The sequence below is a fragment of the Ambystoma mexicanum genome, chromosome 5q (assembly GCF_040938575.1).
Source record: "Ambystoma mexicanum isolate Mex_15411 chromosome 5q, UKY_AmexF1_1, whole genome shotgun sequence".
Classification (NCBI taxonomy): Eukaryota; Metazoa; Chordata; class Amphibia; order Caudata; family Ambystomatidae; genus Ambystoma; species Ambystoma mexicanum.
Window position 1 is genome coordinate 1,277,068,614 of NC_090933.1, and position 24,634 is coordinate 1,277,093,247.

General features: G+C 50.1%; 1 protein-coding gene across 4 annotated transcripts in view; it reads right to left on the reverse strand.

Annotated features, from left to right (window-relative positions):
• The window catches only part of NRBP2 (nuclear receptor binding protein 2), a 464,081-nt gene that overhangs the window by 57,553 nt on the left and 381,894 nt on the right, over positions 1–24,634 (reverse strand). For all 4 annotated transcript variants that reach the window (XR_011278688.1, XM_069621852.1, XM_069621853.1 and 1 more), the window contains exons 13-14: positions 10,322–10,372; positions 7,596–7,731 (exon numbers count right to left, since the gene is read on the reverse strand). Coding sequence is in view for 3 of the 4 variants with exons in the window: in XM_069621852.1 (XP_069477953.1) it covers positions 7,596–7,731; positions 10,322–10,372 (187 nt within the window). In the remaining variant the exon portion in view is untranslated. The remainder of the gene's footprint in view (positions 1–7,595; positions 7,732–10,321; positions 10,373–24,634) is intronic.

Here is a 24,634-nt window from a genome sequence, read left to right on the forward strand (position 1 = left end):
AGGGGCTTCCAATGTTGATAATGGACACTTCCTGGGACTCCACTTCCTGCGGCGCATAACGCTCAAGCAGCGCCTCCGGGCACTTTGGTAAATGGATGTCCATGGTGCATTGGGACTAGTTCAGGAGATAGATAAAATCATTGGGCACAGAGTCCCCGGATTTATAGTAGTATTAGAAGCTGTGGGCAAACTCAGCCCACAACCACGCATACTTGCAAATGCTTGTGAGTCACCCAATCATGAGATACTTTCACAGGTTGGTTGTCAGGGGAACATCGAGGATTCAGTTCTGAAGCCAGAAGACCTCATGAAATACTTGCCAGGTCTGGTCCTGGCTTCCTTTTCCTATGGTTGCCCACAGAATATATGACCACATCGGATTCCATTCAAACAAGGAAATCAAGTCTACCTTAGCTGGGAGGCCCCTCAGAAATACTGATGCAGTAGCGCCACCCAAGGGCTCTGTGCCAAAGAGGATATCCTGCCCTCCTGCCACGTGCTTCAGGTGGCTTGCCATGGCTTCTCACTGCCAATTTATTTTCCAGGGCATGGGAAGAGGCGTAGCGCAGGTCTTTCGATCCAACGGCCAGTTCCTTCTTTAACCTGTATCTCCCGTCTCGCGAGTTCAGTACGCGCGCTCTCCATGGCCCGCCCAGCCTTCTCATTGTATCCATATTAATGCATCCTTTCTGTGCATGCATGAGTACACCGTGCTCCGTTGCCCCTCGGCTAGGTCAGCGCTATATTAAAGGCAGTACATATATACAAAGCTTCACCATCACATCCCCAACTTCATCTTCCAGCCCGCGTCTTCCAGCCAGCGTCTTCCTATGCGCGTTGGTACTCCGTCTCAAGATAACCCTCTTATGTTAAGAAATATTGGGGCTATGGCGGTCTTATGATGTTTTACCGTAAGCCTGTGGCGAGGGTTTGGGGCACTGACGCGTAGCTAGATAGCAGGGATTCCTTGAAGCCTTACCTGGCTCGTCTGGTGATCTCCGCGGCTGGCTAGTCAAGGCCAACTCCTAGGAGGAGAGCACAATGGTATCACTCCAAACATTTAGTAAGAGAACAAACACAGGTGCTTGGCTGGTAGTACCTGAGGGGAACTCGAAGGACCAACATACGCTCAACCGGGAGTTAGCCTCTCATGCAAAGATAAGCGAGAAAGAGCAGCTCCTGACTAACCGATTGCGATATTGATCCGATATTGTGGTGCACACAATGTTAAGTATAGGATCAACGCCAAAGACGGCACCGCAACTGTGCGATGTATGTATGTATGGATGCCACTCAGGACGGACACGAACATACAGGAACTTCCGGCTCTGAAATCTCAATGGCTTGCGAATACTAAAGCTTCAGCTTTTGGCTCCTTGCAGGTCGGGTGGGGTAACAGTGGGGTTTGTTGGTCTCTGGTGGTGGAGTGCTGAATGAGCTGCAGGCCAGCTTTTTTGCAGAAGAGCCAGTGGAGAAGATGTTCTCTCAGAGCCAAAGTTAACTCTTGATGCTGTGGGGCGGTGCCGCTTGCCCGGAGACTGAAGTAGCTGTTCTGGTTACCGGAGCATATCTTCATGGTCCAGTGTTCATAGATAATGTTGGACCAGGGCTTGTTTTAGCGCCCCAAACACTGACTTCACTGTTCTTTGTATTTTCATATCGCGAGGCCTCTGGCTCTCTGGTGCCATGGCTTCAATCATCCGGTGCTCCAGCCTCTGGGTCAGGTCCACCCAGAGATGAGCAGCAACTCTTGTTACCCATAACCCAATTGGTTAAGAGGAGGAAGCGTCTGTTCCTTGGGCCCCTCGGATTCTGACAGCCACATACACCAGCAGAACCTTGCTGTCCGATTGGTCTCATCAGGCAAAGTTTGCAAACTGTCCTCTTTGGTTTGACACATCCATACCACCCAACCACAGAGGAGTGCATAGAAGCTCAACCACAGAGGAGTGCACAGAAGCTCAACCACAGAGGAGTGCACAGAAGCTCAACCACAGAGGAGCGCACAGAAGCTCAACCACAGAGGAGTGTACGGAAGCTCTATCTGAGCCACTCAACCACAGAGGAGTGTACGGAAGCTCTATCTGAGCCACTCAACCACAGAGGAGTGTACAGAAGCTCTATCTGAGCCACCCAACCACAGAGGAGTGTACAGAAGCTCTATCTGGGCCACCCAACCACAGAGGAGTGTACAGAAGCCCTATATGAGCCACCCAACTACAGAGGAGTGCACAGAAGCTCCACCTGAGCCACCCAACCACAGAGGAGTGTACAGAAGCTCCATCTCAGCCACCCAACCACAGAGGAGTGCACAGAAGCTCCATCTGAGCCACCCAACCACAGAGGAGTGTACAGAAGCTCTATCTGAGCCACCCAACCACAGAGGAGTGTACAGAAGCCCTATCTGAGCCACTCAACCACAGAGGAGTGCACAGAAGCTCCATCTGAGCCACCCAACCACAGAGGAGTGTACATTAGCTCTATCTGAGCCACTCAGCCACAGAGGAGTGTACAGAAGCGCTATCTGAGCTACCCAACGACAGAGGAGTGTACAGAAGCTGTATCTGAGCCACCCAACCACAGAGGAGTGTACAGAAGCACTGTCTGAGCCACCCAACGTCAGAGGAATGCACAGAAGCTCTATCTGAGCCACCCAACCACAGAGGAGTATACACAAGCTATATCTGAGCCACCCAACCACAGAGGATTGTACAGAAGCTCTATCTGAGCCACCCCATCACAGAGGAGTGCACGGAAGCTCAACCACAGAGGAGTGCACAGAAGCTCCATCTGAGCCACCCAACCACAGGGGAGTGTACAGAAGCTCTATCCGAGCCACCCAACGTCAGAGGAGTGCACAGAAGCTCCATCTGAGCCACCCAACGATAGAGGAATGCACAGAAGCTCTATCTGAGCCACCCAACCACAGAGGAGTATACACAAGCTCTATCTGAGCCACCCAACCACAGAGGAGTATACACAAGCTCTATCTGAGCCACCCAAACACAGAGGAGTGCACAGAAGCTCTATCTGAGCCACCCTACGACAGAGGCGTGTACAGAAGCTCCATTTGAGCCACCCAACGATAGAGGAGTGCACAGAAGCTCTATCTGAGCCACCCTACCACAGAGGAGTGCACAGAAGCTCCATCTGAGCCACCCAACTACAGAGGAGTGTACAGATGCTCTATCTGAGCCACCTAACGATTGAGGCGTGCACAGAAGCTCTGAGCCACCCAACCAAGGAAGAGTGCACAGAAGCTCTATCTGAGCCACCCAACCACAGAGGAGTGCACAGAAGCTCCATCTCAGCCACCCAACCACAGAGGAGTGCACAGAAGCTCCATCTGAGCCACCCAACCACAGAGGAGTGTACAGAAGCTCCACCTGAGCCACCCGACCACAGCGGCGTGTACAGAACCTCCATCTGAGCCACCCAACCACAGAGGAGTGCATAGAAGCTCCATCTGAGCCACCCTACCACGGAGGAGTGTACAGAAGCCCTATCTGAGCCACTCAGCCACAGAGGAGTGTACAGAAGCTCTATCTGAGCCACCCAACTACAGAGGAGTGTACAGAAGCCCTATCTGAGCCACTCAGCCACAGAGGAGTGTACAGAAGCTCTATCTGAGCCACTCAGCCACAGCGGAGTGTACAGAAGCTCTATCTGAGCCACTCACCCACAGCGGAGTGTACAGAAGCTCTATCTGAGCCACTCACCCACAGCGGAGTGTACAGAAGCTCTATCTGAGCCACTCACCCACAGCGGAGTGTACAGAAGCTCTATCTGAGCCACTCAGCCACAGAGGAGTGTACGGAAGCTCCATCTGAGCCACCCAACTACAGAGGAGTGCGCAGAAGCTCAACCACAGAGGAGTGCATAGAAGCTCCATCTGAGCCACCCTACCACGGAGGAGTGTACAGAAGCTCTATCTTAGCCACCCAGACAGAGGAGTGCACAGAAGCTCCATCTGAGCCACCCAACCACAGAGGAGTGTACAGAAGCTCTATCTGAGCCACCCAACGTCAGAGGAGTGCACCGAAGCTCCATCTGAGCCACACAACGATAGAGGAGTGCACAGAAGCTCTATCTGAGCCACCCTACGACAGAGGAGTGTACAGAAGCTCCATCTGAGCCACCCTACGACAGAGGAGTGTACAGAAGCTTCACCTGAGCCACCCTACGACAGAGGAGTGTACAGAAGCTCTATCTGAGCCACCCTACGACAGAGGAGTGTACAGAAGCTCTATCTGAGCCACCCAACCAAGGAGGAGTGTACAGAAGCTCTATCTGAGCCACCCGACCAAGGAGGAGTGCACAGAAGCTCTATCTGAGCCACCCGACCAAGGAGGAGTGCACAGAAGCTCTATCTGAGCCACCCGACCAAGGAGGAGTGCACAGAAGCTCTATCTGAGCCACCCGACCAAGGAGGAGTGCACAGAAGCTCTATTTAAGCCACCCGACCACAGAGGCGTGTACAGAACCTCCATCTGAGCTACCCAACGACAGAGGAGTGTACAGAAGCTCTAACTGAGCCACCCAACCACAGAGGCGTGTACAGAACCTCCATCTGAGCTACCCAACGACAGAGGAGTGTACAGAAGCTCTAACTGAGCCACCCAACCACAGAGGAGTGCACAGAAGCTCCATCTGAGCCACCCAACTACAGAGGAGTGTACAGAAGCCCTATCGGAGCCACTCAGCCACAGAGGAGTGTACAGAAGCTCTATCTGAGCCACTCAGCCACAGCGGAGTGTACAGAAGCTCTATCTGAGCCACTCAGCCACAGAGGAGTGTACAGAAGCTCTATCTGAGCCACTCAGCCACAGAGGAGTGTACAGAAGCTCCATCTGAGCCACCCAACTACAGAGGAGTGCGCAGAAGCTCCATCTGAGCCACCCAACCACAGAGGAGTGTGCAGAAGCCCTATCTGACTGCGTGACCACAGTCTCTGGACCACTCAGAGTTACAATAATTTTCAATGTTTAATTGGTGTGTTCAAAGCTCTTGAGAAAAATCATGTACCACACCCTCCGCCTCCTGTAGACCTTTATTGGGGAATGTAACCCCAGAATCGAGGAAAAGACACAAGCTATGGGTTGTGAGGAAGTCAGGTCCCCGACTCCAACACCATTTCTGAAGGGAACTGCAGCCACGTGGGCTTGCCAAACGGGGCAATATTGCCAGAGCCACAAGTAGCCCGGAGGTGGCACAGGGTGGCACTGCTGTGCCCACTCCAAGTCCCTGGGCATGCCCTGATCAGAGAGCCATACCTTCGGGGCCAGAGAACTTAGAATGGAGGGTTGCCCCAGGGCTCAAGTCAAGGCAACACGCCTGTGACAGAGCCCCCCTTGTGTTTTTAAGGAATACAAATAAAATAAACAGTTTCTTTGGAAGGGTGTAGCTACGTGGCCGGGAAAGACGGCACGCTTAGCCACAAGACCAGGTTAACTCTGTATTAAAACAGCATCAAAGGTCTTCTGTCACCAGCCAATGCATGCATCACAGTTCGCCCCCGCAGCCCCACACTTTTTATTTAGGACTCGGGCCCTGGTTACAGCCATGTCCCCCACTCCTACCTGCATTTTGGGACAGGTGACCCAATGTCACGTGATCCATCGGCTTATGCAATACTTGGATCATGGGAGCTGGGAGGGTGAGCATAGACCCAGGAGTTCACTCTGTGCAGAGTCCTACGAGTCCTGCGATAGTTACAGCACGATTCCCTACTACAGTGAAACAGGCTGCAGTGGTGGAAAACGCTGTGGGCCTGGAGTCAAAACAGCACGTTCTGGGGTGCTAGAGGGGTTCCCTACCCTGCCTGGGTGCAGCGATCAGATCAAGAAGGCCAGGCTCCTGCATTATGTTGCCGCAAGGCTCTGCTCGCGGACAGGGTCCCCAGCGGACACCTCTGCAATCCACACCAGCTGTGAGGAGTCCAATGAGAACAGCAAAACACAGCACAACAGAGCTGCAGGGAAAAGCAGGCAGGGCGTCTGCAGAAATGATCGAACGCGAAAATACCGACTGCAAAATGACCGCAGATCTTTGGTCTAATTTGTTAGGGATTTGTGTACGTTTTTAGTTAAAAAAAATAGATAGGGGTGGCGTAAGGTAAGGGGGGGGGGGGTGCAGGGGTCCTCCCTCGCAATTATTAAAATAATAATTCGACCCAAATAGATTCGGTCCTTTTGCAGTAGGTATTTTATTTTCGACCATTTCACGGTAGTCCGGTAAGCAGCACATGGTCAGGAAAGCGAGATGGGAGCCAAGAGGTCTGCTGAACCTCATGTAAACTCAGGATGCCAGAGCAGCAACAGCCAGCGAAACCAAGAAAAGTTTCATGCAGTGGGAGAACAAGCGGATCCATCCGGAAGGAAGGAATTCATGAATCTTTTGTAACGCGCTTTAGACCAGGGGACCAGTCCCTAAGGGTGGAACAGGGATTCGAACCTGCGTTGCTCTGCGTTGTCTTGCTACCAAGACCAACGCGTTGCCCCTGAGCCATGGCCTATTAAAGACCAGAGTGAGGCCGAGCAAAAAGGCGAAGCAGTCTTCCAGCAGAGTGTAGCAGGGGACAGAGCCGGATCACAGAGACATCCAAGGAAACCGGACATGGGATCACAGACACAGGAGGCGAGAGATCTGGAAGATCCCTGGCCCAGCTGAAGCAGGGAGCACCAGGCCTTTTCCTTTTGGCTGCAAGCTGTGCACTATGCCCCCATTTATTAATTTTATTGTTTTTTATAACGCACCTAATACCAGGGTGCCAAGCTGCGGATCTGGGAATCGAACCTCTGTTCTTCTGCGTGGTCTTGCATCCAAGACCAGCGGTTTTCCCCTGGGCTAGCCTCCGTTTCACAAGAGAACTCCTCCGTTTTCCCCTAACCAAAAGGAGCATGGGGCAAAGCCGGGCACCAGATGCCTGTGTGCGTGCTATATCCTTGAGATTAGAAAACCTGGGGGGATGCCCGTAGGCCCACTAAAAAGAGAACCCCCAGACCAGTGGTTCCTAAATTGTTCTCAAAGTGAAACCACTTGACCATCTAGGCGATGATGCCAACCACTTCCTACTGATTAATAAAGGTAAAAACCAGACTTCTTGTGGCACATGTTTTGCCAGTCCACCACAGGGCTTGGCAATTTGAACGGACCGGCCCCCACGCTTTAGCTCTGGGCAATGTACGGATGCCAACACAGTGTGGATAGGGAGCCACACAGTTTTCCTCAAAATCATATACCATTGAAGCTATTTGATAGTCTCGGGAGGATAGCTCAGGGACAACGCACTCGCCTTGGAAGCAAGACGACACGGAGGACCACAGGTTCGAACCCTGGGTCCGCGCTTCGAAACCTCTAGGTATTGAGCGTGTTATAAATAACATATCATAGTCATATGAACTGGAACTGGGGAGGACGAGGAAGCAAAGTAAAGCACCAGGCTTCCCTGGTCCGGCTAATGCACACCTCAATGGGACAAACACAACGTCAAGGCAATGTACGATTGGACGGCTTCCGACTGCGCTATAAGCTCACAATAGTTTCGCCTCTTTATAGGACTATGGGAGCCTCTGTGACCAGATATCCCCACTTACCTTTCTGGTCTCCACATCGACAGGCTCCGGCGTGGGGGTCTTGGTGTGTGGCACTTCTTCCTGGGACTGGGAGAGGGCCCTTGGCAACACGTGGGGGCGAGCAGCAGCAAAGTTCATGAGTGGGTAGATGCCATTCCTATGACGGAGACAGAAAAAGGGAGAGAAACCAGTTAAAACTAAAAACAATGCCCAGGGAAAAGGTCAAATAGATTGTAGGTCCATCTTTGTGTGGGCAGGGATGCCTGGGGTACGCTCCCCAATAATGGTAAAGATGGAGATGACGGCGTTCAAAGGCGAGAGGAGAACAGGTGGCCGGGGAGTGAGGAGACCAACAGGTGAACTGGGAGTGACCGACAGAGGCGTAGCCAGGAATGTCTAACAAGTGGGGCCTAAAGCTAATGTAGTTGGGTCTTCCACAGTGACATGAACATCTGTAAATGCCCACACAGTGCTGCTGAGTGGGCATTTCCAGATTTCAGGTGGGCCTTGCCCGCTCAGGCCCTATCCTGTCTACGCCTCCAGTGACAGACAGGTGGATTGGGGCTGCAAGACCAGCAACTAGACAGATATGGATCATTCAGTTGGTCAGGAGAGAGGCAAGTCGGCCTGAAAGTGCCACAAACAGTCTAGAAGAGAGGGCGACCAATCAGTGGGCTGAGAGACATGGAGGCGAAGAGGCGGGCTAAGAGAAGTAGACCAATAGGTGCCTGCGAGAGAGGGCGATCTGAATGTACAGGTGAAAGGGAGAGAGGGAGGTCTGCAGGAAGAAAGGGGCTGATTGGCTCAGAGCCACATGTATCTCTGTATTTAGGACGTTCATGATCGCGCTATAAACCTGATCATCCCCTCATCATGAAACTGCAGTGCCTCCTCAGCGAACATCACATCTCTCACCTCCAGGTAGTCCCAGTTAGGCAGCTAGAGCGATAGCTAGAAAAAGGAGCAATTCCCCGCTAGGTGCTGCGGAGGAAGCCAACTGATCTTGGGTGGCTTTCGAAGATCAGTCTTTTTGGCTCAGGCTATTTGAGGCAGAGCCCACTTCCACACCATTCCAAACCCGTGCATTGCAAAGCCTCTCTTCCTGCGATTCTCCAAGGTCAGTGGAAAAATCCACGATCTCCTTCCTCCGATGGAGCTTTCTTAGACCGGCTCCAAATGCTTCAGTGCTGATTCTAGCCTCAGCTGACCTGTCCTGAAGGGCTATCATGGAGTAATCTTGCTGTTGCTCCTGGATCCATCGACATGATGGTCCCAACTCTGGGGTCCTCCAATCTAGTTTCCAGCATGGGTTCGGAAACCTTCACGCCGGCCGTGAGGAATCCAAGTCTACACTCCTGCACTCAGTGCAGGGTTCTCCTCCAGGAGGTCATGCATGGTCCCCAGCATGAAGAACGCCTTCATTGCAGCTCCTCGGGGACCATGGTACCCTGGTAACTTAACCTCCTCTTAACTATAACCAGGAGCCCATGCGGAAAACTTTCTAACACTTTAAGACTGCAACATAGCACCCAAAAGTGTACTTACTATGTTCACTGTGCTCCATATTTGATATTAAATGTTACTTTGTGTGCCTAGAAGGGACATTTGACTGTTTGATACTTTACGGTTTTTAGTACTTACCTTAAATGTAAATTATACTTTTAGATGTAAATTACACCATAACGTGCACATTTACAGTGTACTATACTGTGTAGACATTCCTTGATTCTGTGCTGATGCTGTGTGTAAGCTGTATTTTATTACCACCCCTCTCCCATCGTAAGAGTGAAGCCGGAATGATCCGTCACAGCTACCATTGCGAGAGTCAGAAACAATGCAAGGGAAACCTAGTCAACCACTACTGGTTGGACTTCTCAAGCCCCCGCCAGGGGCCTTGTGGACATGTTGATGCATGGAGTGCGATTATAATGTTCTAAATATATTAATTCATCTCGCCAGGTTTACTGCACAGGGTTTTCAGCTGAAAATCATCCACGAAACGAAGAGGGCTCCGAATTCCACCATTCATCTGACATTGAGCCCAACGTGGTTTCATTAGATCTCGCGAGCATTCAAAGTGTCTCACCCACCAATTATTAAATGCCTCACAGGCTCAAGGCCTAGCCCATAGAGAGACCCATGGACCTGTGCCGAAATAGGTTGCCCGTGTTTCCCACAATCAACTGTACAGACATACAAGGTTGGCCTACTGGCTTCCGTCCAGTTGAGTGGTAGCACCTGACACAAACAAGACTCACCCATTGGCCTCGAAGCAGACCAATGGAAGTTCGGCAAATCCAAAAAGGCTGCCCTATTCTGGGCCACTTAGTGCCACCTGGATTTAGTGGTATGGGTAGGGCTTGAGCGGGCAAGGCCCGCTCCAAAATCTCTAAATGCCCACTCAGCAGCACTGTGTGGGGCATTTACAGATGTCAAGGTCACTGTGCAGGGCCTACCACCATTGGCTTCGGACCCCATATGTACAGTTAGACAATCCTGGTTATGCCTCTGCCCGGAGTGCCCCATCCTTCTGAACATCCAAATGTACCTACATCTAGTGAACTCTGCAGCATTTTAGGTCGTCTTGGGTGCAGAGGCCTACCGGGAAATCTCCAGAGTTCCCAATAGGCCAGTCCAGCCAACATAACCCTGCGCCAAGATTCCTTTCGCACCCGGATGCTTCCATCATGGGGCTACTAGGCTTCCATACCTTCTCACGCATGCTTGCCTGAACAGGCGCCACTCACCTGACATCTTCTAGAAACTTGTCGAGCTCCAGAGAAGAGATTTGGGAATACCTGGGAAGAGAAGGGAACAGGGCAACAGTGAACAACAGAGGAGAAGCCATGTGAACCATTAGTGGAGATGGATGGAGACACACATACATGATTTCAGCGTGGTACTCCTTGGGCCGTGTTGCAAAAGAGGCATGGTCCACAGACAGGCAAGTAAGAGGATAAGGCAATTCCCAGGCCGAGGGCTAGTCAAGGGTAATATACTTTACAATGTTGGAGTAAAGGGCCCTCAGCTGACCTACTTCTATAGTCTGGACAACAAACATCTGAGTAAGGCTTAGAAGCACAAAATCAGAGTTACACAAACACGCACACACGTCTACACAATGAACACAAACTCACACAACTATAGTGCAGGAAGAGATTACACTTTTGCATATAGCGCTATAGAAACCAAGTAAAAATGAAAAGAAAAACACTAATATTACAGGGCACTGAGCAACCACAGAGGACTGTAGAGGTGAATAGGTCTGTGGTGGGTTGGATGAGTTGGGCAGTGGTGCTTATGTGGAGTGGGGGCTTTGGAATAGAGCCAGCAAGTGGAGGCGGGGTACTGAAGAGGCCGGGCTTATTTAAAGAGGAGGCTGCAGCCCAAATGGAGAAAGGGAGTGGATGAGAGACTTTGGCCCTCATTAGGAGTGAGCCGGTCATGAAATAATGCAGGTAAAACGTCCGGTACTACCGCTTCCGGCTCACTCCAAGACTGCCGGTAAAGGGAAGTGAACTACCAGCAGGCCTGACCTACCCGTAGAGTAATCACTGAAGCACTGCAACGTTAACAGTGCTGGTGCATCAGTAATTCCCATCCCATGGAGTCCTGTTGGGCTCCATGGGATGGGAATTTACCGCTGTTTTATACCCCAGTAGCACCAGTGGGTTACCGGTAGACTAGTAATGAGGCCGTTTGACTGGAAGGAGCATAGATGGGGCCATTTTAAGCACTTTTGGGGCCCTTAGCACGGACATCTTTGGGACCCCCCTCCACCAAACCAAAGGAATTAAGGGATCGAGAATACTAGTCGCGCCGCCCACCCCAACCGTCACGCTCACAACCTATTCGGTTGATATGCTGTTTCGCAGCATAATAAGCATGTCTACTCCCTTTAAGTCCCCTTACCTCTTCATTCTTGCTCTAATCAGAATGATAAACAGGTAGCATTTGAATACCAACATTAGCAGTTTACGAAGAGTTTACTGTTATAGTACATGCAGGATAGTTTTAGTTATCAATAACATCCAGGAAGGTATGCAGCCTGAAGTATTAATGCAGGACCGTATGTAAAAGGTACAAGTAACCCATAATAGACAGAGAACTCAGATTAGCTGCCTCACAGAATGCAAAAGTGCTCGAGCATGGATTGAGGAGACCAATTGGAAGGAAGGAGAAAGCTACACATACCATAGCATGGATAGTGGATGCAGATTAGAAGCTACCAGGAAGGCGTCTTTATCCAGACAGACTGAGATTAGAAGTGGGATATGGTTTTCAAACAGTGTTGCCATTAGATATCAAAGGAACACATGCCTGTGGTGTGCGATATAAATATGCTCACTATTGACACAGTGAAACCATGAATAAGGCTTTTATGGAGATAATACCATGAGAAGGAAATCACCCTGAAGGGCTGACAATTATGAAAGGTTTAGGGACAGGAAATATTGAGAGGTTAGGCAATACAACATTAAATGAGATTCCCAGGATCATACATTGGTTACGGGGTGAAGCTGGGATTTGTGCCAACTCTGCAATTTCTGCATTTGAACACTTTCTTTTCCAGTTCTTACCATGAACTAAAACAATCTCATTTTATAAAAAAGGACATGGAAAGTACACAAATCACATTACCAAACATGACCATTTTTAAACAAAATATTATAGAAGGGTGTTATGCAAAATGGGAATGATTCTAGCTTAATTCTCTCCATCATCAAGGGAAGTATATAAGAACCAGCATACCAATCAATGTGAATTAAACACATTTAATCTGGGTTTGTATTTTGTATTTTAAAGCTTTAAATACTTCCAAAACATTGGCTTGTGACATTTTCATTTATAAACGTGCATAAAAGCCTTGGACTTTTACCAAAAAGCAAACCGTTTTTGTGTCAAACAAGCAGACCTTAAAATATGCTGCCAGAGGCCTGCAACATCTGGCGCTCCCTTTTCTGTCTACATGGACTACATAAGAAGAAAGATCAAGTAATGGGCTAAACGATACCAGCAGCATGCAAGAAGGCAAACGTCACAGAAGACAGCACAGTAATGTAAGATATATTAGATGATTTGACCAAGATCACTGCATAGTCTGCTGGCAAATCCGGGATACAAACATGAACGCTGTCGTTCCATAGTCTTGAATTTGAATTGTTTTCACCTTTTGGACTAACAGTTTATGCCATTGTTGAAGGCGATTGGCTAGATTTTACAACACCCCATCTGAACAAGCCAATTTCTAGACCTTCACCATACGGATGATATGTTAGTTTTTATAGCAGCCCCTGTCTGGTACAGGTACATTGCTGATAATAGCACCTGTTGTGCTGCAAAACCCAGTACATATGCAGGCAAGTTTATAAACTTCAGACATAGAAAAGGCTCAGCCAGCCTTGCTGGAATGTCATATTCAAATTTTGCATATGAACACATTTCTCTGCAATGGGTGCTTCACACACTGAGCTAACTTCTGAACCGTTGTGGCAATCAATTTATCAATATACATTTCACCTTTGCCTATTGTACATGATCAACATAATTCCGACAGGAAAGAAAAAGTGCTACAGAGTTGCGCCGTAAGAAACACACAAACTATGTATACCACAGTGAACACAGAAAGCAATACATGATGAATTGATCAAGGGAGAATGTACTTGTCAAAACAGAAAGGCAATGGTTTTATAGCCTCAGCAGCACCCCATAAAATATCCTGACATGAGCTATGTAAGACTGGTGAACAATGTAATCTTACTTCTTAAGATCAGACAGCCCTGTGGGGGCCCCTTCCAAGGTGGGGGCCGTGGACAAGTGCCCCTTTTGCCCTCCCATAAAAACTCTGAGCATAGAACCGCCGGCAACTGTACGCCGACGGGCTAGAAGAATCACGAATACACAGAATATAAAACATAGAACCTGAACCACATAACTTTTTCATATACAAACGAAAGGATGTGTGAGTGCATTCTCTTTATTTGTATCAGAAAAACGTGCACCATATTCACAAAGGGCATCGGAATATGCGCTTCACAGATTCCCACCCGACCCACGGGGCACAATGACAGAAACCAGAAAAGCAAAGGAGCTCTAACACATTTAAAAAGCATGTCTCGATTCACAACAAAGCAGTGCTAAAAGGGAAAAGGAAAGCATCCACCTGCACCTCTTTCGAACAGGCACACAGGGATGTGCAATGCACATAAGAATTGTTTGTCCGTTCTTATTCGTTTTAAACTAGCTCAGCAGCGGAATGAATCACTTGGCAGTTGGTGAGCAGTTGCATCTAGGCCTCGTCGTCTAAGCCCCACCCACCTGTCAATCACTGCTAAACTGTTGGCGCCTTCCTGTTTTGCCACCCTTTTCCCTGCTTAAGCAGCCCTACAGCCTCTATCCTTTTGCATTTGGTGAGCTGGTGCAAGTTGATCTAGGTCAAGTGGTCTATGCCCCACTAAACTTAGCCCTGCCTCTTCCTTTCTTCTCTTAACTCTTAGATAAAGGGCATCTGAAGACAAGGGTAGCGAAGAAAAGGGCAATTCCTGTTTGGACCGCTCAGACAACAGCTAATCAGGTGCCGACATGTGTTTTGTCCCTCCGTCCCCACCATCACAAGCCAACGCCAATGACATCGCCCCTCCTCCAAGGCATGGACTTCGCAATGCAGCAACCTTTACCCACAACCTTTACCCACATCAGCCTCCCATCAGCACCCCCTCACCGTCCACAGTGTTGTCAACATCCGGTAAGATATGACCCATGCGGCAGACATCTCACCGACCTCTTCACTACACACGACATTGACGCAAACTGCTTCACCAAGACCGGGCTGACACCCACCTCCACCCACATCCTAGACGTTCTTGTACCTGACGGCTACAGCATCCAACATAGAGACCAGTCGAACAAGACAGGGTGATTCCTCACAAGCATACACAAGACCTTGTTGGTCTGCACCATACTAGATGTCGCCAACATTGGCTCCTTTGAAGTCCTCTCCTGCCACTTCCTGCTCTCATCGACGGGCACAATTACCTTCCATCTCATCTACAGACTACACAAACCCACCACCTGGCCACTACCATGTCCCTCACACACACCAACATCATCTTCATAGGCGACTTCAACCTCCCAGGCAACAAGGCCACCAAACCGATGAAGGAAGTTCTCCTCAGCCTTCTCAACACCCTCCGTCTCACACAGCCCAAGAAAGACCCAATGCACGAGAAAGGTAACATCCTCGACCTAATAATCACAGCACTGCCTTCCTTCCACTACAGCTCTCCTCTCCCGCTTGACTGGTCTGACCAGCTGGCTGTTCCTTTTAACATCCTGCACACCACCCCAGTCAAGCGTTCCCAGCAGAAACCCATCAGACAAACCTTCAGAACCTTCAAGAATTTCCCGGTTGAAGCCCCCACACGAAAGACCTTTCCAACCTCCACCTCACATAGATCAAACACCCCCAACTGAACTGCGACTCTACTTGAAGCACTCAACACCACTCTCTCAGCAGCAGTTGACCGACAGACGCCTCTGAAACAACTCGCCTGCAAACCGAAACTGTCAGCACCCTGGTGATGCAAAAACTCAACCTCAAGAGTCATCAGAGAAAATCTGGCACCACTCCAGGACCGCATCCGACCTGCCGCTCCTCCAGGAACTCCAACAACTAATCAACACAATCAAGGCCTCCAACTATCAGAACACCATAGCAGAAGCTGACAACAAAAGCAGAGCCCTCTTCAAAGCGGTCAAGCACTACATCAACCCGCTACCAGACTCTGCCATACCATACTCCGTCGAAAAATCCACCGCCATCAACACCTTCAATGACAAAATCAGCAAGATTTGCCAGCTCTGCATCTACGGACCTTCCTCCAGTCGTCCCTCAAAGCCACATCGTACACAGACGACATCCTCACAGCATTCATCCTCATGAACTTCCCAGCAGAAGCTCCCCTTCCCTACCTGGAGCTCATCAACAGCTCCTAACTCAAGGCACCTTCTCATCGACCCTAAAGATAGAAGAATGAATCCTCCCTCTACTCTGGGTCCTAATAACCTAGGTAACTTTTCCCCATCACTCATCTTCCCTTGCTAGGTAAGATCATCAAGAAAATGGTAGCCGTGCAAATGCAGCAACACATTGACACCAACAATCTCCTACAAACCTACCCATCCGGGTTCAGACCCAGATGCACCATACAGGTGGTCGACGATAGGCTGTACATCCTTGACGGCGGCAACCCCTACCTCGTGGTTCTACTCGACACAGTAGACCACCAGGGGCTCACGGACACCCTACATTGGACTCCTCTAGATCACCAATGCAACCCGCCATCTGTGGAGTCCCGCAGGGTTCCATCCTCTCCCCAGTGATCTTCAATCTATACATGAAGCTGTATAGGGGGGGGAGGTGTCCTAGCCACACACAACATCCATATATCCACCAATACACCAACACACAGCTCTACTTAAAGACTGACTCCATTAAGGACATCCACAGGCACAAAAACGGCCTCTCTGATCCGGTCTTGGAGGTCCACTGCATAATTGAAGCTCAACCTCTCCAGGACTGAATTGCTACTCACCAACAAAACCGAAATACACAGACATACAGACCTGGCTGTCAACCAGGAACCCTGAGAGCATCACACCAGAGTTCACCTCCTGTGCCAAGTCACTCAGGTTCCACATCGACAAATCACCTCTCCTTCAAGACACACGTAGTTAAGAAAACTCAGACAGATTGGTGTCAGCAGTCTGTCCAGCGCAAAGTCAAGCTCTTTCTCGCTCCATACAGCTTTAGATCCACCATTCAAGCGCTGGTCCTATCCCGCCTAGATGGAGGCAATGCACTCCTCAAAGGCCTCTCGTAGTGATCCCTTGTGCCCCTGAGAAGTGTCCTACATGCGGCACACGCTTCATCCACGGTCTACACAGATACAACCACATCACCCTGGTCCTCATCGACCTTCACTGGCTCCCACTGCACGCACAAATCAACTTCAAGTCTTGCTGCATCATCTATGAGGCAGTCACCCTCATGCCACCCAGCTACCTCATGGAGAAACTAGCTCTGGAGGACAGCGCAACATCAGAAGCCAGGACCTGAACAGACGTGAAATCCACCGCTGCAAATAGGAAAGCACCAGAAAACAAGCCTCCTCTGCCCACGCCCCAAGACTATCGAACCTCCGCTCAGTCGGCATCAGATTTGCTCCCACACTCCTACAGTTCAGAAAAGAACTCAAGATCCACCTCTTCAAGGAGTCTCTCCTCAACACCTACGCCATCACATTGCTCCGTGCCACCTGACTTGCTAGACAACATCCTCTGCTCTCCTCCTTGCCACCATGTACAGCTGTACCCCTCCTCTGTACCCCTCTGTATCCTACACCCCGCAGTATATCTGTTCTGTTACCACTGAAAAGCGATATGTTATGCATCTGTACTGTTGCATACCTCTGTAAAGCACTCCGTTGCTTCTCAAAGCTAGGTCCGCGCTCAATAAATACCGTAGTAATAATAATCTCTATTCCGATTGCATTTCTATCCATCTGAACGCTTTTTTCTTTTGACATTTCACGGTGGCCGCCTCTCACGGGGCCTACCATGAACCGCGCTCTGTGGGTTCTTTGGGGCTACGATACATATTTTTAAATCTCTATTGACATGCGTTACGTGCAGTGTAGACCACATGGTGGTTTCTTGGCATGGTGGACGAAATAGAGCGAGCAGAAGAAAAAAGGCAAGCCTTGAGGCGGATCCAGAAAACAGGAAGGGGTGGAGAAGTGCAAAGGAGAAGAGTGCTCCAAAGTGAAGGGAACGAGACAGGAGAAGGCACGACCACCCATGCATGCATGGCAGAATCTCACAATGCTCATAGGGGCCTGAGCAGCAGAGTGGAGACCACGAGCGGGGCAGGGGTGTGGAGGGAGCACAGCCTTTCAGTTTATTTATGAGTAAGCATCACCTGTGCTGGAGCACCACCAACAAATGCGCAGGTCACCTTTGTAAACAGGGTGAGCTGCGCGTTGCCCAGAATCACAAAAGTCAAAAATGTTGATCCTCGCAGCTTTCTTCACTGCGTGACCGTGAATCAGACCCAGAGTCCAACCGGCTTTCGAGATGCAGCTGATGGATCCAAAGCATAGGTTTCCTTGCCACTGGGGGCCAGTGTATGACTCAAATCCAGCATCACAAGACGCCTTTCAACCCCCAGGACCAGGCTGTATCGTATGCAACCTATCAAGTAGTTGCAAAGACCGCACCAGTGCAGCAATTGCTGCAGTGGTCCAATTCTGTTGCAATCTCAGTAATTTATACTGGTCTTCAATACATTCAGGTCTAGTTAACACTTGATCAGAGCTTTGGAAAAAAAACAGCAGAATCAGTAGAATATTGCCCGATTGAAAAAGATATTCCAAGGGAAGGAACTGGCCGGCATGGGAGCTCTTCTGTTGGACTGATGAATAAGATGCGACAGATGCCACCAGGCACGAGCCAGTGTGCAGGGTTTGATCCTCTTAAGAAATTGCAAGTGAAAGGCTAAGCAGATAATACCATTACACCGGGATCCCAGGCATAAGGAAAAGTCAGATGTATTAACTGGGCAACCCGTCATACCACGTACCCTTATATCAGACCAGCGTCCCGAAAGCTGACCCAAGATCCTTCACGCGCCAAGCAACAGAAGACCCTCTCTGAGAAGATCCACAACAGATCCTGCCATTTTGGAAAGCCGCGGCGCGCCCAAGCAAGGGTACCACATTGCTTACCCGATCAAATGAATTAAAAACAACTATTTAGGTGTAAGAGCAGCATAGACGTGGCACATGGTCATTACAAACACAATCAGCCAAAGCATCAAGTCTCATCCATCGTCCCACTGCACAGTCCAAGTGGACCATCCACCAACATGAGTGGAGCACAGCATAACCATCCTCCATGGATTTTTTCATTGATTATTAAAAGCAGTGTACAGGCCAGAGGAAACCAAACCTCTCAAATGTTATCGAGCAGTCTGTGGAAATGCGGAATCAATTTGCCATTTGGACTACACAGCAGGTCAATACAAATCCGGGCACCTCCGTGGGGCCCGTGGCCTCACATTCATGCACTGCACTAGAGGCCCACAATCCTTAGGCAGGAGGTATGGTTCATAAAGTCCTTAAATAAGCAGAACAAGTTCAGACTATGTATCGAAGATGACCGTGGCCTTACTGGCGTACCAATCCCTGGCTACCTTCCTTGTTACCCGTCTGACCCACACCTCCAGCTTCTGCTCACTGCGCTTTCACTACCACCCCTTTTCACAGTGCCTCAAAGTTCCCCTGGGCAGAAGTCCCTCTCAGGCCTACTCCTATCCCATCCCTGCAACTCAAACCAATCTCAAACAGCAGCCTGCTAGTCCATCCTACGCCAGTCTCATCGATGCCCCGCACCTCGCGTCCCTAACCCAGTCCTTCCATAACCTCCTTCCTCGCTGATCCCCCCCCTAGCTCGCGGCCAGGGGCATCCGTGTGGCATGGCTAGTCCCCCAGGATGCTGCAACATATGCCGTTAAGCATGTTCACTCTGCCAACTTCATTCGCTCTCTTCAGATTTCCAAGAAAGTTGGTGGGGTCGGTGTATATATCAACAAGGCCAATCACTCTGCTCCAATCCAAACTCTGGATTTTCCCACGCCCTTCTTCAAAACACTCCAACACAATTCCTTTCAACAACCGCCCACTATCCTTATAATAAAACATATTTTGGGTCCCCACAAGTCCTCTCCTTAATGCAACCTTTTTAACCCCCCCACTCATTGCCCCAATGGAGGATTTAACTTCTCACAATTCCACCCCCCACGTCTCTCCCTTACCGAACCCCTCTGACCTCCTTTCACAACCATCCTACTCATGGCCAAGGAATCTCCCTTGACCTTTTCTAGCTATCTGCCCTCTTACCACAACTAACCTACCACAATTGTGCCTCGTCTTCTATACCTACCCCCGCCTAGTCTTCTACGTCCAAGTTCAAATCAGGCTAGAGGTAAGGTCCTTCCTCCTAACTTTGTCCCCCCCTCCTCTATGGTCGCAACACCCCCCTTTGAAAACCACTATCCTTCCATCGTATTTACTCCCTGCACCCCTCACCAGCCTTGGATCACCTGAGGTATTTTCCAACTAAAGACAGCCATATGACTCCACCTTGGACGATGGTGCGAATCCTGCACCGCCTACTCTTTAATGCATAATCCCTTTGCTCATGGAGAACGCCAAGCCAACCTACTCCCCCCCACCCCCCACCACATTTCCTCTCTTGGCTCAAACCCACACATACTCCACTCTGCCCTACAAGCTGTGTTGCCAACGCCTTGGAACAATCTTCTCATCACTCTCCGCTAAAGAGTCTGCCCTCCACTTCTCATCCAAGATCTCAAAGATACGCGATACCCTTACCACATGCATCTCCTTCCCTACCACTGCCTCTCTACCCTATCCTGACATTAACTCATTCGCTCTCACTTCAGCCGCTGAAAAGACAACACATCAAGTACCCTCAATAAACGACATAAATATCACCGCTACCAGCTCGTGCCCATCGTCACTCTAACTTCCCCTTATCTAATGAGATATTCTTTGCCCGCTGCAGGATACCCTCTGCCAAACTGAACAGAACAGTCATATCAACTATGAACACTTCTCTCCTTTTCCCTTTGACTCCTGTCTCTCCTCACATCGCAGACCTTGCCAAGAAGGCTCACTTTCAGCTGCACCGCCTCAGAGGCATTCTCCCTTTCCATACCTTCCTGCAAAAACTCAATGTCTCCAGAGCACTCTTCCTCTCCAGACTGGACTACTGCAATCACCAATTCCTCAATCTTCCTTTATCCTCCATTTGCCCCCTTCAACTAATCCAGAATAGGACTGCAAGACTTATCCTTGGTCTCAAGCCCAGGGACCGTATCTCTCCATTCCTAAAATCTCCCCACTCGCTCCCAGTTGCTGCTTGGATCAAGTCCAAAACCTTCCGAATCATCCACAAGGCTTTTTGGGGACTGGGACCCCCCCTTCATCCAACTCTCTCTCCCTAAATACTTCCCTGCTAGATCCCCTCGGTCTTCTATCTCCAACTCTGCAGATCAGACGCTTCTCTAAGCAGAGAGTGAGGGTGGATCACTCTCCTCTGCAGAACCCTCCCTCTGGAATGGTCTACCTGCCCCTCTCATGCAGGAGACGGATCTCCTCAAGTTCCAGAAGCTCCTCAAGATCCTACTTTTCTCTTCTTCCTTCCCTCTCCCACTCCCTTGCTAACACCCCCATCTGCCACAGTGGCTGTCTGCCTGGTTCTCTCCGAGTTCGACAGGGCACCAGCCCCCCCCTCCCAGCCCAGTACACCCCCTCCTTGCACTTAGCATGTGAACCCTCACCCCCTGCACCCCATGCAATCCCTGGCACTTGCCCTCCTGCACTCCCCTTAGCATTCACCTAGTATGACCGTTATTGTTATCTTTCTCCCTTGTCCCCCCTCACACACCGTTTTTTGTCTTGTGGCGTCTTGACACACCATGTGTTGTATAGGCGCCTTACAAATACCCAATATACAAATAAATAATTCTGGGTTCCGGAGGAGTCACTCCACAGAAACAGCCTGACCCATGCCTCCAACTTTCTTGCCTCTGCACATCAAACTAAATTATGTACCATCTTCATCAGTCTTGACCACTGTGCAGCCTATATCACTGTGGACAACACTGCTCCCCTTTGCACCCTCTAACCTTGGAATTAATGAGACTGAACTTGTTGTTATTGCAGCCTACATCTCCGATTGCTCCTTCTCCGTATACTGGAACATGAACACGTGCCAGCCGTTAATAGGTGGTGGTCCTACAATGCTCCCTCCTCCAATCATTCTTCATCCACTGCACTCTGCCTCTCTCCAAAAACTCTTCTTTGGGATTGCCTGCAACCGGTTCGCTGATGACACTCAAGTCTTCTTCTCGTTTCTTACCGTCACCTGGCCCTCGCCTCAAAGAGGTCAGATTGCCTCTCTGCCAACCATCACTGGACGGCACATTGCTGTCCAATGGCCAACTCCTCCGGGACTGACAAGCCTACGTCTGAATTGGACTACAGGTTGAAATAGATCCCGGAGAAGTGCTGGCCTCTGTGGCTATGTCAGCCTTGCCGCACACGACGAAGGACAATTCCACTCTGAGATCTACTTCAGAACAAGGCATCAAACAGGTCTGTTGTAAACAGGACACAATCTCTACCAGATGGTCAAAAGGATGCACTGTATTCTTCAGACAGAAGATAGAGGAAGAATAAAGAGGTCAGAAGGGAGAGAGAGAGAGCGCGAGTGCGCATAAAGTGTGAAGGGAGTAGAAATATTAGACCGGAGGGAGAGAAACAGCAGAAAGGATAGAAGAGAAGGAAATATTTCAGAGGCGGTTGCAGTAGTCCAGCCTAGAGAGGACCAGAGCTCTGGAGAAATTGAGTTTTTGCAGGAAGGTGAGGAAAGGGAGAATGCCTCTGAGGAGGTGCAGCCGAAAGTGAGTCTTCTTGGCAAGGTCCGCGATGTGAGGAAAGGAGAGACAGGAGTCAAAGAAAAACAGAGAGAAGTGATCATTGTTTATAGGACTGTTCTGTTCAGATGGCCAGAAGGGAGTGAGGGGGAGCAGAAAGAGCCAAATGGGAGGCAGGGAAGCAAAAGTAGAAAAATAAAGGGCAAAGGGGAGAGACGAGACAGAGGACAGAATGGAGAGAGAAGCAACAAAAAGTTCAAGTGCATACAACAGAAAGAGTTTAAAGTGCAAGAAGCAAGACAAAGTAGAAAGAAAAAAGTCAAAACAGAAAGATAAAGAAGAAGGTGACGCGAGCAGAAAGGGGGCCAAGAGCCAAAACAGAAAGAAAAGATGTGAAAAGGACAGAAGAGAGCAGACAGAGAGGGAAGAGACCCGACAGAGGCGGAAGAGAGGCGAAAGCAGACAGAGAGGGAAGAGAGGCAAAAGCAGACAGAGGGCAGAGAGGGAAGAGAGCAGACGGAGAGGGAAGAGACCCGACAGAGGCGGAAGAGAGGCGAAAGACAGAGAGGGAAGAGAGGCAAAAGCAGACAGAGGGCAGAAAGGGAAGAGAGCAGACGGAGAGGGAAGAGACCCGACAGAGGCGGAAGAGAGGCGAAAGACAGAGAGGGAAGAGAGGCAAAAGCAGACAGAGGGCAGAGAGGGAAGAGAGCAGACGGAGAGGGAAGAGACCCGACAGAGGCAGAAGAGAGGCAAAAGCAGACAGAGAGGGAAGAGAGGCGAAAGCAGGCAGAGGGAAGAGAGGCGAAAGCAGAGAGGGAAGAGAGCAGACGGAGAGGGAAGAGACCCGACAGAGGCAGAAGAGAGGCAAAAGCAGACAGAGAGGGAAGAGAGGCGAAAGCAGACAGAGGGAAGAGAGGCGAAAGCAGAGAGGGAAGAGAGCAGACGGAGAGGGAAGAGACCCGACAGAGGCGGAAGAGAGGCAAAAGCAGACAGAGAGGGAAGAGAGGCGAAAGCAGACAGAGGGAAGAGAGGCGAAAGCAGAGAGGGAAGAGAGCAGACGGAGAGGGAAGAGACCCGACAGAGGCAGAAGAGAGGCAAAAGCAGACAGAGAGGGAAGAGAGGCGAAAGCAGAGAGGGAAGAGAGCAGATGGAGAGGGAAGAGACCCGGCAGAGGCGGAAGAGAGGCAAAAGCCGACAGAGAGGGAAGAGAGGCGGAAGCAGACAGAGGGAAGAGAGGCGAAAGCAGACAGAGAGGGAAGAGAGGCGAAAGCAGACAGAGAGGGAAGAGAGCAGACGGAGAGGGAAGAGAAGCGAAAGCAGACAGAGGGAAGAGAGGCGAAAGCAGACAGAGGGAAGAGAGCAGATGGAGAGGGAAGAGAGCAGACGGAGAGGGAAGAGACTCGACAGAGGCAGAAGAGAGGCAAAAGCAGACAGAGAGGGAAGAGAGGCGAAAGCAGAGAGGGAAGAGAGCAGACGGAGAGGGAAGAGACCCGGCAGAGGCGGAAGAGAGGCAAAAGCCGACAGAGAGGGAAGAGAGGCGAAAGCAGACAGAGAGGGAAGAGAGGCGAAAGCAGACAGAGGGAAGAGAGGCGAAAGCAGACAGAGAGGGAAGAGAGCAGACGGAGAGGGAAGAGAAGCGAAAGCAGACAGAGAGGGAAGAGAGGCGAAAGCAGACAGAGAGGGAAGAGAGCAGACGGAGAGGGAAGAGAAGCGAAAGCAGACAGAGGGAAGAGAGGCGAAAGCATACAGAGAGGGAAGAGAGCAGACGGAGAGGGAAGAGAAGCGAAAGCAGGCAGAGAGGGAAGAGAGGCGAAAGCAGACAGAGGGAAGAGAGCAGACGGAGAGGGAAGAGAACCGAAAGCAGACAGAGGGAAGAGAAGCGAAAGCAGACAGAGAGGGAAGAGAGGTAAAAGAGGAGAGCGCCAAAAGAGAGGAGAGCGCCAAAAGAGAGGAGAAAGCCAAACGAGGAGGAAAGAGAGCAGAAAAGGGGAAGAAAGCTGAAAGATATATAGAGAATGAACTCGGTTTTGCATGAAACAGCCAGCCCCTAGAAATTGTCAATGATTAATAACTGGGAGAGCTCCTAATATTTTCATCTGTGGATGCTAACGAGCAGTGCCATCTTCTTGAGTGATCGAGCCACCTAACTCCACCCTGAAGCCTGGAAAATGGGCAGTTTGAGAGTCCATGACCAATGCCCGCCAGAATACGTGGCCGCCTAAAAAGCATAAAGCACTGCGAGAACCAGGATGTCTTCTGCGCACAGAACAAACAAGCAATGTTGCAACATCTACAATAGAAAGGATTTAGAAACCCAAAGTAAGCAGTGCAACTGTGCCAAGGGGTGAGACTCCATAGCTAAAGAGGCCAGAAGACAGGAAGACTGCATGCATAAGGACAGCTCCTTCTGCGGCATACTGGAACGCCGCGGAAGGAGGCTAGGAGAACCTGGCACACACCAAGGAAAGCCTCAGCAGAGTGAGTGCCAGCAACAGGGGTGTGCACAGAAATACAAGTGCAAGAAAAGACCTAAGCAACC